The 16,287-nt window shown below is 50.6% G+C and overlaps 1 protein-coding gene across 5 annotated transcripts; it reads right to left on the bottom strand.

Annotated features, from left to right (window-relative positions):
* Positions 1–122: 122 nt before the first annotated feature.
* LOC127461229 (inositol 1,4,5-trisphosphate receptor-interacting protein-like 1) lies at positions 123–14,633 on the bottom strand. 5 transcript variants are annotated; one of them, XM_051768854.1, is made up of 4 exons: positions 14,584–14,633; positions 14,204–14,287; positions 8,300–8,849; positions 123–2,881 (listed from the first exon to the last, which is right to left on the bottom strand). In XM_051768854.1, exons 1-4 carry the CDS (start codon positions 14,626–14,628, stop codon positions 1,932–1,934), a joined length of 1,629 nt encoding a protein of 542 aa, XP_051624814.1. In that variant the 5' UTR covers positions 14,629–14,633; the 3' UTR covers positions 123–1,931. The 5 variants fall into 5 exon arrangements, 4 of the variants coding, with proteins under 4 accessions (XP_051624814.1, XP_051624812.1, XP_051624813.1 ...); XM_051768852.1 differs by lacking the exon at positions 8,300–8,849 and having other exon boundaries at positions 123–1,994; positions 12,758–14,287; XM_051768853.1 differs by lacking the exon at positions 8,300–8,849 and having other exon boundaries at positions 13,645–14,287.
* Between the last annotated feature and the right edge of the window lie 1,654 nt (positions 14,634–16,287).

The raw sequence follows: 16,287 nt of genomic DNA, 5'->3' as shown, positions 1-16,287 counted from the left end.
TCCAGCCTTCTGCTCTCGACACGGGCATGTTTTGGGCCTTCAGCTCTGCCCTGCGCTCTGCGTGGGCAGCAGGCCTTGCCTTCAGCTCTGCCCTGTGCCCTCAGCACAGACCTGATGTGCAGGCCTTAGCAGGCAGCTGCAGGTCCAGGCCCAGCCCTTCCCCACATGCACACACACACTCCCAGGGACTTGGTTCCCACCCATGGCAATAAATCAGTGAGATTGGGATCCAGGATCTCACAACCCACACAAGAGAAAGGATCCCCCTGCAAAAGGAAGAGCTGCCAGAGGGGAGGAAAGAAACTCCTCCAGTCCTTTGAGGACAACTGCCATCCTTTATTCCACAGTGGGGGTGATTTGGGCAAGCCAAGTGTCTGGAAAGGGTTCTTTCTCTCTCCCCCTGCTGAGGTTGCTTTAAGAAGACGCAGAAGCAACTAGAGACAAGGGAAGATGGACGTTCTGCAGAGGGCAAGCAGCTCTCCAGCCCTTCACTTGTTGTGCCTCTGCAGGAGCAGAGGGGGATCCCTAAATCTCTGGCTCCAGTCAGAGGCCATTGGTGGCTGCGTTTCTACCCTGCACAGAGCTCCCCTTCGAAAGGATCGCTCTGCTCTCTTGAGGTGCCTGGTGCAAAATGCCCAGTCTATGAGAGGGAAGGAGAAGAGCAGAGAACAGGTCTGGGAGTGTTAAAGGCCTGGTGGGCTGGGGCTTGGAGAAACCTGGTCTACTGGAAGGTGTGCCTGCCCATGGCAGGGGGGTTGGAACCAGATGAATTTTAAGGTCCCTTCCAGCCCAAGGCATTCTGTGATTCGATGAGCAGAGGGGCCGGGTGGCAGGAGGCCTAATTTGGGATGAGAAGCCATTCAGCACTCTCAGTTTGCTTGAGGTCAATGTGACTGTTCATGAGCACAGACTCACAACTGGTGTGATTTACCAAGCCTCTGGGCCTGGTTGTGTTCCATAGAAACTTGCACGATCCAGATTCTAGAATAGCACTCTTTATTGAAGCAAGGGGAAAGGAGTTTCTGGATTGCCAGTCCTAAATGCAGTGACTACAGGGCATTAAAATGTGCTGGGACTGATGAATTGGTGCTATACTTATGTACTAATAATATTATATGAAATAAATTTCCTACAGTATATATTATCTCTATATCTAAAAATTTATAAACTTATGGATTTATATATTAAAAAAATTAAGGTCAGCTCCAACAGAGTCAAGGGATGGCAGTCTTGGCACAAGGCTGACCTAAAGGTGTCCCTTAAGGGGACAAGACTGTGAGAGATTTATTAATGCTATATTAATATCTAAAAGTGCTATTCTATCATGTTAATTATCTATGTGCTATAATAAATATCAAGAGATATATGTAATATTAGCTAAAATATATATATGAAATAAAACTTTCTAAAGTTATATTTAAAAAATTTCAGGTCAGGTCCAACACAGTTTGTGCAATGCTGACCTAGAGATGTCTGTTCAGGGGACAAGGAGAGATACAGTCTACTGACTGATCCCGAGTAAGCAGAGCTGCTCTTCCCCCTCTACCTTTTCTGCTCTTTTTTTTGGTCTTTCTTTTTCTGTCCCACATCCTTACTGCATTTATACTGTAATTTTTGGCCTCTCCAAAGTGATGGAACAATCACATGTTATAGGCACCAGAAAGAGTTCCTGGGCTCATCTACAATGGCCACAATGACCATGAGAGTGTGAGGATAAAGGAGGATGAAAGTCATCTTTTTAACCCCCCAGGTCATCACTGGAGACTGTGCTGGGCAGAGAGGGGAATGCTGATGGCAGAGTGCTGCTGCACAGGGTTTTCTCTTTGTTCGCTCTGTCCCATGCCCTCCTCTCTTTTTCCTTGTGGTATGAGGTGGTTGTCTTTGACCAGCTGTGAGCCCCCCAAGCACAACTCTCTATGTGAAGATGTCTTTCACTGGCCGTAGACGACAATTCTTTCGATCCGACCCCAAAGTTCTTGGTACTCCCTCATGGCCTGGGTGTGGGCGGTCGGATCCTGTGCCAGGCGATGGAAGAGGTTGGGTGGCTCGGCGGTTTTGACATCAGGGGGCAAGAGAATCTCTTGAGGAAATGTCTGGTTGCCCACAACAAAGTGGTCAAGGCGTTTCTCCTCCAGGGAGCCGCGCAGGTACTCCATGGAATCCCCCAGCCGCCGCAGGACTTGCCTTTTGCCCCACCGTGACACGGGTATGGTGTTCAGGAGGTGCATCACAATGGTCTTCATCATGTAAGTGGAGAAGCCTATGCCCACCAGAGCACGGGCCAAGAGCTGCAGGCACTTGAGGTGCCAGCTGTCACGTGGAGCCTGATTGGCAATGTGCCTGAAGAACTTCATCTCTGCCACGGCGTAGGTCTCAGGCCACACTGTGCTTGGGGTGAAGAGGGACTCTGTATACTGGCTGCTCACGTAGATGTCTGAATTGCCGACTTGCACCCCAAAGAGCACGTCAACTGTTAGGCTCTCTCTGCCTCTGGTCAGCTTGAATTTGCAGGAGCGACTGGAGGGCAGCAGCACTATTTGCCAACTGTGTGACTGAGGCAAAGCCGGCCAGGCCGCTCTCACCAACTGGTAGAACCAGCGGGCAGTTTTCTCCACATCCAGGTAGGAGCCAGTGCAGAGGGTGTTTAGGAAGTTGGGCTCCTCGTTCCTTCTCTGCTCTTCTTCTGGGTGATGGAGGGAGCACAGCACGTTGTCATCCTGCTGCTCCCTTGGGCAGGTGCACACCGGCTCCACGCGGATGAAGAAGTTCCTGCCGGGTATGTGGCCTGAGGTGTCCATCTCCAGATGGAAGGTGTGCCCCGGGGGAGGATTGAGAGGTACAAGGACACTGTACACCACATCCTCTTCCCGGGGACTCCAGCCTTCAAAGGCACTTCCCACTCCAATGGCTCGTTGAGGCACTGGGTATGAACTGTCTGACAAGAGGTGACCAAAGACAAATGTGAAGTTTTCCATCAGGACAGTTGTGTCTTCGCAACCTCTCTTCAGATCCTGAACAGACCACTTTATCATGTGCACTAAAACCCATCTCAAAGCATTCTCAAAAGTGAGTTCTTCTTCTTCATAGGCATCTTCATTGTCTTCTCTGCCTTCCTCTTCCTCTCGGCCATTGTTGTCTGGCTCGTGGCTCCTTCTCCGGCAGACAAACCACAGCCACAAGAGGAGGCTCAGGACTACAACCAGAGCCCAGAAGTCCCCCTGTTGCAAGGCAGTCCAGAGCAGGGCTCCCCAGGCCCTGACACTGCGCTCCAGGCTGCTCTGCTCCAGCTCCTGCAGCAGCCGAGTCATCTCTCTGTCCAGGAGCTCTGCACGCAGCTCCATGTGCAGACGGGTGTCCTCATCCAGCCCATCACCCACCATCTGTGGGTACTGGATGAGGGTTTGCAAAAGCACGAGAAAAAACATTGTAACAGCCATGGTCTGCAGGAGGAGAGAGAGAAGGGGTTGAGTGGGGCTGAAAGGGAGGGAAGGAGCGAGAGGTGAGGGGAGTACAAATGGGAGCAGCGGGGATGTGGAGCAGGAAGGAGAGGGCCCCAGGGCAGCTGGCAGGCAGCAAGGCCTGTCCCACTGCCCCAGCAGCAGCAGCACCATTTGGTGCCCCAGGTGTTCTGGTGAGGGATTGGCCCTGGGTGCAGAGGGAGAACCCAGCCCCAGGGGCAGCGTTTCGGCCCCGGCCCTCGCCCAGCGCAGCCTCACCCCTGCGCGTGTGCACTCACCACTTGTCCAGGCTCGACTGGGGCAGCGTTACCTGCTGGGGCCATCTCTAGCTGCCCCCACTGTGACACAATGCCTGTGATGTCACAAGAGCCACATCACATCACAGCCAGGCCAGCCCCGCCCTTCGTCCCCAGCCCAACTCAGCAACTTCCAGTGGCCCTGGTGTAAGGCTTAAGGCTGCCTTGGAGTTAATCTTCTTCCAAGAACTTTCATTCTCCTTTCTTTTGCATTTATTCTCATCTGTTCCTCAGTGGCAGTCACATGGAAGAGCCATGTTTGAAGGGACCCTTGAGGGTGTTGGAGTGCAAGGCCTGACTCCACACTGCTTGAGCTGAAGTTAAATCTCTGAGTCACGGAGGTTGGAGAAGACCTTGGAGATCTTTTGTCCAACTGCCAACCTTACACTGCCTATTCCACCAATAAACCATGTTCCCAAATGACACATCAACAGACCCTTTAAATGCCTCCATGGATGGTTACTTAGCCTTTTCCCTGGGCACTCTGTTCCCAAACTTGATAAGCTTTTTGGTGAAGGAATTTTTCCTAGGATCCAATGGAAATCCCCCCTGGCTCAACTTGACGCCCTTTCCTCTTGTCGCAGTGCTTGTTCCCTGGGAGAACAAGCCATCCCCCGCCTGGTTACCACTTCCTTTCTGGTTGTAAGAGAACGATTAGGTCCCCCCTGAACTTCTTTTTCCTCCTGCTAAACACACCCAGTTCTCTCAAACACTTCCCATCAGACTTGTACACCTGTCACTAAAAATCCTCCAAAACCCATGGGACAGTAAAACCCTCTAACACTGCATTTTACTGTTAGAAAGCAAGGCATTACTTTATTCACAATCCTGGCTGTGTCCGTGTCCTACAGAATCCCGACCGCTACCCAGACACCAATGCAACTGTTTTTCACCTCTTTATTAATTTTTAGGAAAGAAAGAAATGAATGTTCATCGGTCCTAAATGACATAATTCACTTTCATTGAGGATTGATCTCTCCTCTACTGGTTATTAATTCCTCCCTGTTCATGCGAATTAAGTCCATACTTTTGATCCTTTTATTCTGTTTTTGCCCCGGTACGGACTTTCCTTTACATATACCGAGTCTCCTAGAGTCTCTTCTTTATCTTCTGGTTTCTGTAAAATATCCTTGTGGTCCATAAATTCTGCATGCTCGATTTCCAACTTCAGCAACACACCTTTCTCTCCCTATCAGAGTTGCTTTATCAAAACTGAAAGTTTCAGTATTTTCCCAAGCTGTGCTCCCACAATAGCAGCTCATGTCAAACGCTGCAGAAGGCAAGCGGCAAGTGATTCAATAGACTGTGTATCATTAGTTAAAGCAATTAATTAATGAGTTAATGAACCCTTAAAACATTAGAAAAGAGAGATCATTTCCAGCAGGACCACAGTGCTTGCAGGATTCCGCTTTGCCACCCTGACAGAGTTAGGACACCTCAGTGTGGTTCTGTTTTGTCCTTGGGAATTGCCCATCCCTCCAGAGGGACTGGCTCAGTAGTGCCCCCAAAATGCCCCTGGCAGCACATGGGTGTGCTCGGCTGCCTCTTTGTGCTGGAGGGGTCTGGCCTTTGCTGCCACTGCTGTCGTGGCCTGTTCCAGCCTTCTGCTCTCGACACGGGCATGTTTTGGGCCTTCAGCTCTGCCCTGTGCTCTGCATGGGCAGCAGGCCTTGCCTTCAGCTCTGCCCTGTGCCCTCAGCACAGGCCTGATGTGCAGGCCTTAGCAGGCAGCTGCAGGTCCAGGCCCAGCCCTTCCCCACATGCACACACACACTCCCAGGGACTTGGTTCCCACCCATGGCAATAAATCAGTGAGATTGGGATCCAGGATCTCACAACCCACACAAGAGAAAGGATCCCCCTGCAAAAGGAAGAGCTGCCAGAGAGGAGGAAAGAAACTCCTCCAGTCCTTTGAGGACAACTGCCATCCTTTATTCCACAGTGGGGGTGATTTGGGCAAGCCAAGTGTCTGGAAAGGGTTCTTTCTCTCTCCCCCTGCTGAGGTTGCTTTAAGAAGACGCAGAAGCAACTAGAGATAAGGGAAGATGGACGTTCTGCAGAGGGCAAGCAGCTCTCCAGCCCTTCACTTGTTGTGCCTCTGCAGGAGCAGAGGGGGATCCCTAAATCTCTGGTTCCAGCCAGAGGCCATTGGTGGCTGCGTTTCTACCCTGCACAGAGCTCCCCTTCGAAAGGATCGCTCTGCTCTCTTGAGGTGCCTGGTGCAAAATGCCCAGTCTATGAGAGGGAAGGAGAAGAGCAGAGAACAGGTCTGGGAGTGTTAAAGGCCTGGTGGACTGGGACTTGGAGAAACCTGGTCTACTGGAAGGTGTGCCTGCCCATGGCAGGGGGTTTGGAACCAGATGAATTTTAAGGTCCCTTCCAGCCCAAGGCATTCTGTGATTCGATGAGCAGAGGGGCCGGGTGGCAGGAGGCCTAATTTAGGATGAGAAGCCATTCAGCACTCTCAGTTTGCTTGAGGTCAATGTGACTGTTCATGAGCACAGACTCACAACTAGTGTGTTTTACCAAGCCTCTGGGCCTGGTGGAGTTCTACACAAACTTGCACGATCCAGATTCTAGAATAGCACTCTTTATTGAAGCAAGGGTAAAGCGATTTCTGGATTGCCAGTCCTAAATGCAGTGACTACCGAGCGTTAATATGTGTTGAAACAAAGAGTGGGAGATCTATTGGTGCTATATTTATGTAATACTAATATTATATCAAGTGAACTACCTATGAAATATAAGTATGCATTAAATTAAAAATTATGTGGTTATATATTAAAAGATTAAGGTCAGTTGCAACTGTGTCTGGGGATGACAGACTTCATGCAATGCTGACCTAAAGGTGTCCCTTTAGGGGACAAGCAGAAAGATTGTGAGAGATTTATTTGTATATAAAAATATTATTCTATCAAGTTAATTATCTATGTGCTATAAAAAATATCAAGAGATATATGTAATATTACCTAAAAAATATAAATTGAAAAGGAGTGGGACCAGATTTATTTGTGCTATGCATCTATATAAAACTAATGTTATATTCAATAAATTATAGATCTATGTGCTATAGTAAATATCTCTATGTCCTATTAGTTTTAAATCTATATATACTAAAGAAAAACATTTAAATTTATATCTAAAAAATTTCAGGTCAGGTCCAAGAGAGTGAGCACAATGCTGGCCTAAAGATGGCCCTTCAGGGATCAATGAGAGATATGCTTTGGGATGAGCAGATTCTCCAGCCAGGCCACCACGAACACAAGGAGCAATAGTGGCGATGCCTATCACTTGAGCCCTGAGCAGCTGGAGGTACCAGAAGGAATTCCTGGGCCCATCTAAAAGGGCCACAATGACCATGAGAGTGGGAGGGGAAAGGAGGATGAAAGTCATCTTTGTAGCCCCCCTGGTCATCACTGGAGGCTGAGCTGGGCAGACTGCTGTTAGGGGAATGCTGATGGCAGAGCGCTGCTGCAAAGGGTTTTCCTTTCCCTCTCTCTGTTCCACATGCTCCTCACTTTTTTCCTTGCGGTAGGAGGTGCTTGTCTTTGACCAGCTGTGAGCCCCCCAAGCACAGCTGTGTGCAGGAAGACTTTCAGTGGCCGTCGTGCAGCATTCTTGAGAGCCGATGTCCCAGTTCACGGCACTCGTCCATTGCCTGCGTGTGGGCGACCGGATCCTGTGCCAGGCGATGGAAGAGGTTGGGTGGCTCGGCGGTTTTGACATCAGGGGGCAAGAGAATCTCTTGAGGAAATGTCCGGTTGCCCACAACAAAGTGGTCAAGGCGTTTCTCCTCCAGGGAACTGTGCAGGTACTCCATGGTATCCTCCAGCCGTTGGCGGAAATGCCTCATGCGCCAGCCTGACAGAGGTATGGTGTTCAGGAGGTGCATCACAATGGTCTTCAGGGTATAGGTGGAGAAGTCTATCCCCAGAAGAGCTCGGGCCAAGACATGCAGGCACTTGAGGTGCCAGCTTTTAGGTGGAGCCTGCCAGGCAATGAGCCTAAAGAACTTCATCTCTGCCACGGCGTAGGTCTCAGGCCACACTGTGCTTGGGGTGAAGAGGGCCTCTGTATGCTGGCTGCTCACGTAGATGTCTGAATTGCCGACTTGCACCCCAAAGAGCACCTCAACCGTCAGGCTCTCTCTGCCTCTGGTCAGCTTGAATTTGCAGGAGCGTCTGGAGGGCAGCAGCACTATTTGCCAACTGTGTGACTGAGGCAAAGCCGGCCAGGCCGCTCTCACCAACTGGTAGAACCAGCGGGCAGTTTTCTCCACATCCAGGTAGGAGCCAGTGCAGAGGGTGTTTAGGAAGTTGGGCTCCTCGTTCCTCCTCTGCTCATCCTCTGGGTGGTGGAGGGAGCACAGCACGTTGTCATCCTGCTGCTCCCTTGGGCAGGTGCACACCGGCTCCACGCGGATGAAGAAGTTCCTGCCAGGTATGTGGCCTGAGGTGTCCATCTCCAGATGGAAGGTGTGCCCCCGGGGAGGAGTGAGAGGTACAAGGACACTGTACACCACATCCTCTTCCCGGGGACTCCAACCTTCAAAGGCACTGCCCACCCCAATGGCTCGTTGCGGCACTGGATATGAACTGTCAGACAAGAGGTGTCCAAAGAACATCATAAAGCTGTCCATCACTAAATTTGTCATCGCTCTTCCTTGCAGCAGGTGCTCTATGTGCTCCTCTAAACGCCGTCTCAGGTTGTGGGCAATAACATCATCTTCTTCTTCTACTTCATTTACAACATCGTGGTTTTCTCCTTCATTTGCACCATCGTTGTTGACTTCCCACACAATCGCATCACGGTTTTCTTCCCCTTCATTTCCACCACCATCGCCATCTCCTGCCCCCTCCTCCCACCCATTGTTGATGGGCTGGCGGCTTCTTCTGCTGCAGATAAACCACAGCCACAAGAGAAGGCCCAGGACTCCAGCCAGAGCCCAGAAGTCCCCCTGTTGCAAGGCAGCCCAGAGCAGGGCTCCCCAGGCCCTGACACTGTGCTCCAGGCTGCTCTGCTCCAGCTCCTGCAGCAGCCGAGTCATCTCTCTGTCCAGGAGCTTTTCACGCAGCTCCATGCGCAGACGGGTGACCTCATCCAGTCCATCACCCACCATCTGTGGGTACTGGATGAGGGTTTGCAAAAGCACAAGAAGAAACATTCTCGCAGCCATGGCCTGCAGGAGGAGAGAGAGAAGGGGTTGAGTGGGGTTGAAAGGGAGGGAAGGAGCGAGAGGTGAGGGGAGTACGAATGGGAGAAGCGGGGATGTGGAGCAGGAAGGAGAGGGCCCCAGGGCAGCTGGCAGGCAGCAAGGCCTGTCCCACTGCCCCAGCAGCAGCAGCACCATTTGGTGCCCCAGGTGTTCTGGTGAGGGATTGGCCCTGGGTGCAGAGGGAGAACCCAGCCCCAGGGGCAGCGTTTCGGCCCCGGCCCTCGCCCAGCGCAGCCTCGCCCCTGCACGTGTGCACTCACCACTTGTCCAGGCTCGACTGGGGCAGCGTTACCTGCTGGGGCCATCTCTAGCTGCCCCCACTGTGACACAATGCCTGTGATGTCACAAGAGCCACATCACATCACAGCCAGGACAGCCCCGCCCTTCGTCCCCAGCCCAGCTCAGCAACTTCCAGTGGCCCTGGTGTAAGGCTTAAGGCTGCCTTGGAGTTAATCTTCTTCCAAGAACTTCCATTCTCCTTTCTTTTGCATTTATTCTCATCTGTTCCTCAGTGGCAGTCACATGGAAGAGCCATGTTTGAAGGGACCCTTGAGGGTGTTGGACTGCAAGCCTGGACTCCACACTGCTTGAGCTGAAGTTAAATCTCTGAGTCACGGAGGTTGGAGAAGATCTTGGAGATCTTTTGTCCAACTGCCAACCTTACACTGCCTATTCCACCAATAAACCATGTCCCCAAATGACACATCAACAGACCCTTTAAATGCCTCCATGGATGGTTACTTAGCCTTTTCCCTGGGCACTCTGTTCCCAAACTTGATAAGCTTTTTGGCGAAGGAATTTTTCCTAGGATCCAATGGAAATCCCCCCTGGCACAACTTGACGCCCTTTCCTCTTGTCGCAGTGCTTGTTCCCTGGGAGAACAAGCCATCCCCTGCCTGGCTACCACTTCCTTTCTGGTTGTAAGAGAACGATTAGGTCCCCCCTGAACTTCTTTTTCCTCCTGCTATACACACCCAGTTCTCTCAAACGCTTCTCATCAGACTTGTACACCTGTCACTAAAAATCCTCCAAAATCCATGCCACAATAAAACCCTCTAACACTGCATTTTACTGTTAGAAAGCAAGGCATTACTTTATTCACAATCCTGGCTGTGTCCGTGTCCTACAGAATCCCGACCGCTACCCAGACACCAATGCAACTGTTTTTCACCTCTTTATTAATTTTTAGGAAAGAAAGAAATGAATGTTCATTGTTCCTAAATGACATAATTCACTTTCACTAAGGAGTAATCTCTCCTCTACTGGTTATTAATTCCTCCCTGTTCATGTGAATTATGTCCATACTTTTGATCTTTTTATTCTGTTTTTGCCCCAGTACGGACTTTCCGTTACATATATCGAGTCTCCTAGAGTCTCTTCTTTATCTTCTGGTTTCTGTAAAATATCCTTGTGGTCCATAAATTCTGCATGCTCGATTTCCAACTTCAGCAACACACCTTTCTCTCGCTATCAGAGTTACTTTATCAAAACTGAAAGTTTCAGTGTTTTCTCAAGCTGCGCTCCCACAATAGCAGCTCATGTCAAATGCTGCTGAATGCAAGCGGCAAGTGATTCAACAGACTGTGTATTATTAGTTAAAACAATTATTAACAAGTTAATGAAAAGAGAGATCATTTCCAGCAGGACCACAGTGGTTTCACGACTCTGCTTTGCCGCCCTGACAGAGTCTGGACACCTCAGTGTGGTTCTGTTTTGTCCTTGGGAATTGCCCATCCCTCCAGAGGGACTGGCTCAGTAGTGCCCCCAAAATGCCCCTGGCAGCACATGGGTGTGCTCGGCTGCCTCTTTGTGCTGGAGGGGTCTGGCCTTTGTTGCCACTGCTGTCATGGCCTGTTCCAGCCTTCTGCTCTCGACACGGGCATGTTTTGGGCCTTCAGCTCTGCCCTGTGCTCTGCGTGGGCAGCAGGCCTTGCCTTCAGCTCTGCCCTGTGCCCTCAGCACAGGCCTGATGTGCAGGCCTTAGCAGGCAGCTGCAGGTCCAGGCCCAGCCCTTCCCCACATGCACACACACACTCCCAGGGATTTGGTTCCCACCCATGGCAATAATTCAGTGAGACTGGGATCCAGGATCTCTCAACCCACACAAGAGAAAGGATCCCCCTACAAAAGGAAGAGCTACCAGAGGGGAGGAAAGAAACTCCTCCAGTCCTTTGAGGACAACTGCCATCCTTTATTCCACAGTGGGGGTGATTTGGGCAAGCCAAGCATCTGGAAAGGGTTCTTTCTCTCTCCCCCTGCTCAAGTTGCTTTAAGAAGACGCGGAAGCAACTAGAGACAAAGGAAGATGGACGTTCTGCAGAGGGCAAGCAGCTCTCCAGCCCTTCACTTGTTGTGCCTCTGCAGGAGCAGAGGGGGATCCCTAAATCTCTGGTTCCAGCCAGAGGCCATTGGTGGCTGCGTTTCTAGCCTGCACAGAGCTCCCCTTCGAAAGGATCGCTCTGCTCTCTTGAGGTGCCTGGTGCAAAATGCCCAGTCTATGAGAGGGAAGGACAAGAGCAGAGAACAGGTCTGGGAGTGTTAAAGGCCTGGTGGGCTGGGACTTGGAGAAAGCTGGTCTACTGGAAGGTGTGCCTGCCCATGGCAGGTGGGTTGGAACCAGATGAATTTTAAGGTCCCTTCCAGCCCAAAGCATTCTGTGATTCGATGAGCAGAGGGACCGGGTGGTAGGAGGCCTAATTTAGGATGAGAAGCCATTCAGCACTCTCAGTTTGCTTGAGGTCAATGTGACTGTTCATGAGCACAGACTTACAACTAGTGTGATTTACCAAGCCTCTGGGCCTGGTGGAGTTCCACACAAACTTGCACGATCCAGATTCTAGAATAGCACTCTTTATTGAAGCAAGGGGAAAGGAGTTTCTGGATTGCCAGTCCTAAATGCAGTGACTACCGAGCGTTAATACGTGTTGAAACAAAGAGTGGGAGATCTATTGGTACTATATTTATGTAATACTAATATTATATCAAGTCAACTACCTATAAAATATAAGTATGCATTAAATTAAAAATTATTTGGTTATATATTAAAAGATTAAGGTCAGCTGCAACTGTGTCTGGGGATGACAGACTTCGTGCAATGGTGACCTAAAGGTGTCCCTTAAGGGGACAAGTGGGGCCAGATTTTTTTGTGCTATGCTTTTATAAAAAACTAATGTTATATTCAATAAATTATAGATCTATGTGCTATAGTAAATATCTCTATGTCCTATTAGTTTTAAATATATATATACACTAAAGAAAAACTTTTAAATTTATATCTAAAAAATTTCAGGTCAGGTCCAGTAGGGTGAGTGTAACCTTGACCTAAAGATAGCCCTTCAGGGATAAATGAGAGATATGCTTTGGGATGAGCAGATTCTCCAGTCAGGCCACCACGAACACAAGGAGCAATAGTGGCGATGCCTATCACTTGAGCCCTGAGCAGCTGGAGGTACCAGAAAGAATTCCTGGGTCCACCCAAAATGGCCACAATGGCCATGAGAGTGGGAGGGGAAAGGAGGATGAAAGTCATCTTTGTAGCCCCCCTGGTCATCACTGCAGGTTGTGCTGGGCAGAGGGGAATGCTGATGGCAGAGTGCTGCTGCAAAGGGTTTTCCTTTCCCTCTCTCTGTTCCACATGCTCCTCACTTTTTTCCTTGCGGTAGGAGGTGCTTGTCTTTGACCAGCTGTGAGCCCCCCAAGCACAGCTGTGTGCAGGAAGACTTCTTTCAGTGGCCGTCGTGCAGCATTCTTGAGAGCCGATGTCCCAGTTCACGGCACTCGTCCATTGCCTGCGTGTGGGCGGCCGGATCCTGTGCCAGGCGATGGAAGAGGTTGGGTGGCTCGGCGGTTTTGACATCAGGGGGCAAGAGAATCTCTTGAGGAAATGTCCGGTTGCCCACAACAAAGTGGTCAAGGCGTTTCTCCTCCAGGGAGCCGTGCAGGTACTCCATGGTATCCTCCAGGCGCTGCAAGAAATGCGTCATGCGCCAGCCTGACAGAGGTACGGTGTTCAGGAGGTGCATCACAATGGTCTTCAGGGTATAGGTGGTGAAGCCTATCCCCAGAAGAGCTCGGGCCAAGAGCTGCAGGCACTTGAGGTGCCAGCTGTTACGTGGAGCCTGATTAGCAATGATCCTGAAGAACTTCATCTCTGCCACGGCGTAGGTCTCAGGCCACACTGTGCTTGGGGTGAAGAGGGCCTCTGTATGCTGGCTGCTCACGTAGATGTCTGAATTGCTGACTTGCACCCCAAAGAGCACCTCAACCGTCAGGCTCTGTCTGCCTCTGGTCAGTTTGAATTTGCAGCAGCGGCTGGAGGGCAGCAGCACTATTTGCCAACTGTGTGACTGAGGCAAAGCCGGCCAGACCGCTCTCACCAACTGGTAGAACCAGCGGGCAGTTTTCTCCACATCCAGGTAGGAGCCAGTGCAGAAGGTGTTTAGGAAGTTGGGCTCCTTGTTCCTCCTCTGCTCTTCTTCGGGGTGGTGGAGGGGGCACAGCACGTTGTCATCCTGCTGCTCCCTTGGACAGGTGCACACCGGCTCCACGCAGATGAAGAAGTTCCTGCCAGGCAACTGCCCTGTGGTGTCCATCTCCAGATGGAAGGTGTGCCCCGGGGGAGGATTGAGAGGTACAAGGACACTGTACACCACATCCTCCTCCCGGGGACTCCAACCTTCAAAGGCACTGCCCACCCCAATGGCTCGTTGCGGCACTGGGTATGAACTGTTTGACAAGATCTCTCTAATGATAGTCACAAAGGTGTCCATCAGGAAAGTTGTCATCTCGCTGCCTTCCTCCAGGTCCTGAACAGGCCACTGTATGTGCTCCTCTAAAAGCCATCTCAGGTTGTGGGGAATAACATCATCTTCTTCTACTTCATTTACAGCATCATGGTCTTCTCCTTCAATTGCATCACCGTTGTTGACTTCCTGCCCAATTGCATCACGGTTTTCTTCCCCTTCATTTCCACCACCACCACCATCTCCTGCCCCCTCCTCCCACCCATTGTTGTCTGGCTGGCGGCTTCTTCTGCTGCGGATAAACCACAGCCACAAGAGAAGGCCCAGGACTCCAGCCAGAGCCCAGAAGTCCCCCTGTTGCAAGGCAGCCCAGAGCAGGGCTCCCCAGGCCCTGACACTGTGCTCCAGGCTGCTCTGCTCCAGCTCCTGCAGCAGCCGAGTCATCTCTCTGTCCAGGAGCTTTTCACGCAGTTCCATGCGCAGACGGGTGACCTCATCCAGCCCATCACCCACCATCTGTGGGTACTGGATGAGGGTTTGCAAAAGCACGAGAAGAAACATTTTCGCAGCCATGGCCTGCAGGAGGAGAGAGAGAAGGGGTTGAGTGGGGTTGAAAGGGAGGGAAGGAGCAAGAGGTGAGGGGAGTACGAATGGGAACAGTGGGGTTTTGGAGCAGGAAGGAGAGGGCCCCAGGGCAGCTGGCAGGCAGCAAGGCCTGTCCCACTGCCCCAGCAGCAGCAGCACCATTTGGTGCCCCAGGTGTTCTGGTGAAGGATTGGCCCCGGATGCAGAGGGAGAACCCAGCCCCAGGGGCAGCGTTTCGGCCCTGGCCCTCGCCCAGCGCAGCCTCACCCCTGCGCGTGTGCACTCACCACTTGTCCAGGCTCGACTGGGGCAGCGTTACCTGCTGGGGCCATCTCTAGCTGCCCCCACTGTGACACAATGCCTGTGATGTCACAAGAGCCACATCACATCACAGCCAGGCCAACCTCGCCCTTGGTCTCCACTCCAGCTCATCAACTTATAATGGCCTCAGGCAACCAAATTGGTGACACCCACAAAATACAGACCTAACTGGGAGGTCAAGTAGCTGAAGGACTAAAGGTGTGGCTTCCATCAGAAGCTTTTAGATGTGTTATAGTTGTAGTTTGAGAAGCTCTTCTGCTGGCACAATTCTCTGTGGAATGGATGATCTGGCTGTGGTGGGTCTAAGTGAGAGGTACTGCTGCAGGGCCTCTCTACCTTCTCTATTGTTTGGGAGGAGTATCCACCCACCCTCGACTCCCTGGGGAGCAGGTGCCACAGGCCATAGCATGCAGGACATGGAGAAGACAGTGCTCTATCAGCTGTGGTAATTTCTGACGAACATTTCCTCTACAGCAAACACATTTCCTCTGGAAGTCAGAGCCAAGGCAGCTGAAGAGTCCATGGCAAAGAGCCTGGAACCAGAGACTCCCATTACAACCTCTACACTGACTGCACACCCTTTTTGAGGGAGTCCAGCCTCTCTGGGAGCTTCACTCAGTGCAAAAATACCAATAAACAGTGTATTTAAACAAATGCTTCCTCTGCTGAGTGTCTGTGCCTCACTTTAGTGAGGAATGCAGGCACTAGTACTCAGTGCTTGTGGTGTGTTGACCTTGGCTGGACAGGGAGAGAAAATCAGGACCAAAGACTTGTGGGCTGAGACAAGGACAGGGAGATCACTCTGGTTCAACTTGGGGAAACATATTTAATTTTCTACCAAACAAATCAGAGTGGGATAATGAAAAATAAACTCAAAATATCTTTACCATAACCCTCCCTTCTTCCTGTGCTCAGCTGATCACTCTGGCCAGCGCTGTGGGTTCGGACTCACAGATCACTTGGGTAGTTCTCCATGCTGGGCTGTCTGGCACAGCAGCCCTTACCTCCTGAACACCAGAGCTCTTATCTCAGTATCAGCCAACTAGCAAAGGCAAGTGACCAGCTTCAAGATTTTCTTCACTCATGGATATCAGCCCATTTCCTTGACAGCAGATAGTTATCTGCAGGAATTTGGCTTTGCAGACCTAAAATAATAAAAAGGAAGTATAAGGATCTCTGTTGAATACTGCTTTAGCCTAAGTGTTTAATAGTCTGGCATAAGATCACAGTATAAAAACCAAAATTCCACATTTGAAGACTGAATGTTCTGACCAGTTATGAGTAATAGGTATTTATAGGAGAACTGCAAGAAAGTGTAAAAAATACAGATCATCTAATGGTTTTAGCCCTAAGCACAACAGGAAATACAACCACAATCACATAGTAAGTCATTTCCATGGAAACTGATAACATTTTCCATTAAACTGGAATTAATTTTAGGCTATAATCTGCTTAAGGACACAGAATGCTTAAGGATGCAGCAAGATAGCTAATGCCATATGTAGAAAAAGGAAATGGCCAAACCGTGGGTATAATTGGAGTGTAAAGGAGTGAGAGCAGGACTGAGTGTAAGAAAACTCTGTCCCAGCACATCATGTCACAGGCAGGAAATGCTCCCTGCCCTCCATTACCACCGGATCTCACTACGTGGGTTTCCCTGCAATGGACTG

This window comes from Manacus candei, unplaced genomic scaffold (genome assembly GCF_025592945.1).
Source record: "Manacus candei isolate 608988 ecotype Guabito, Panama unplaced genomic scaffold, ASM2559294v1 h1tg000097l, whole genome shotgun sequence".
NCBI lineage: Eukaryota > Metazoa > Chordata > Aves > Passeriformes > Pipridae > Manacus > Manacus candei.
The sequence above is the reverse complement of the archived record's forward strand: the minus strand, read 5'-3'. Positions and strand labels throughout refer to the sequence as shown.

Coding starts and splice junctions, on each gene's coding strand:
- LOC127461229 (XM_051768852.1), bottom strand. CDS start 14,628: ATGGCCCCAGCAGGTAACGCTGCCCCAGTCGAGCCTGGACAAGTG. Junction 14,288..14,583: donor CAGTCGAGCCTGGACAAGTG/GTGAGTGCACAC, acceptor CTCCTCCTGCAG/GCCATGGCTGCGAAAATGTT. Junction 1,995..12,757: donor ATCCGGCCGCCCACACGCAG/GCAATGGACGAG, acceptor GCCCACACCCAG/GCCATGAGGGAGTACCAAGA.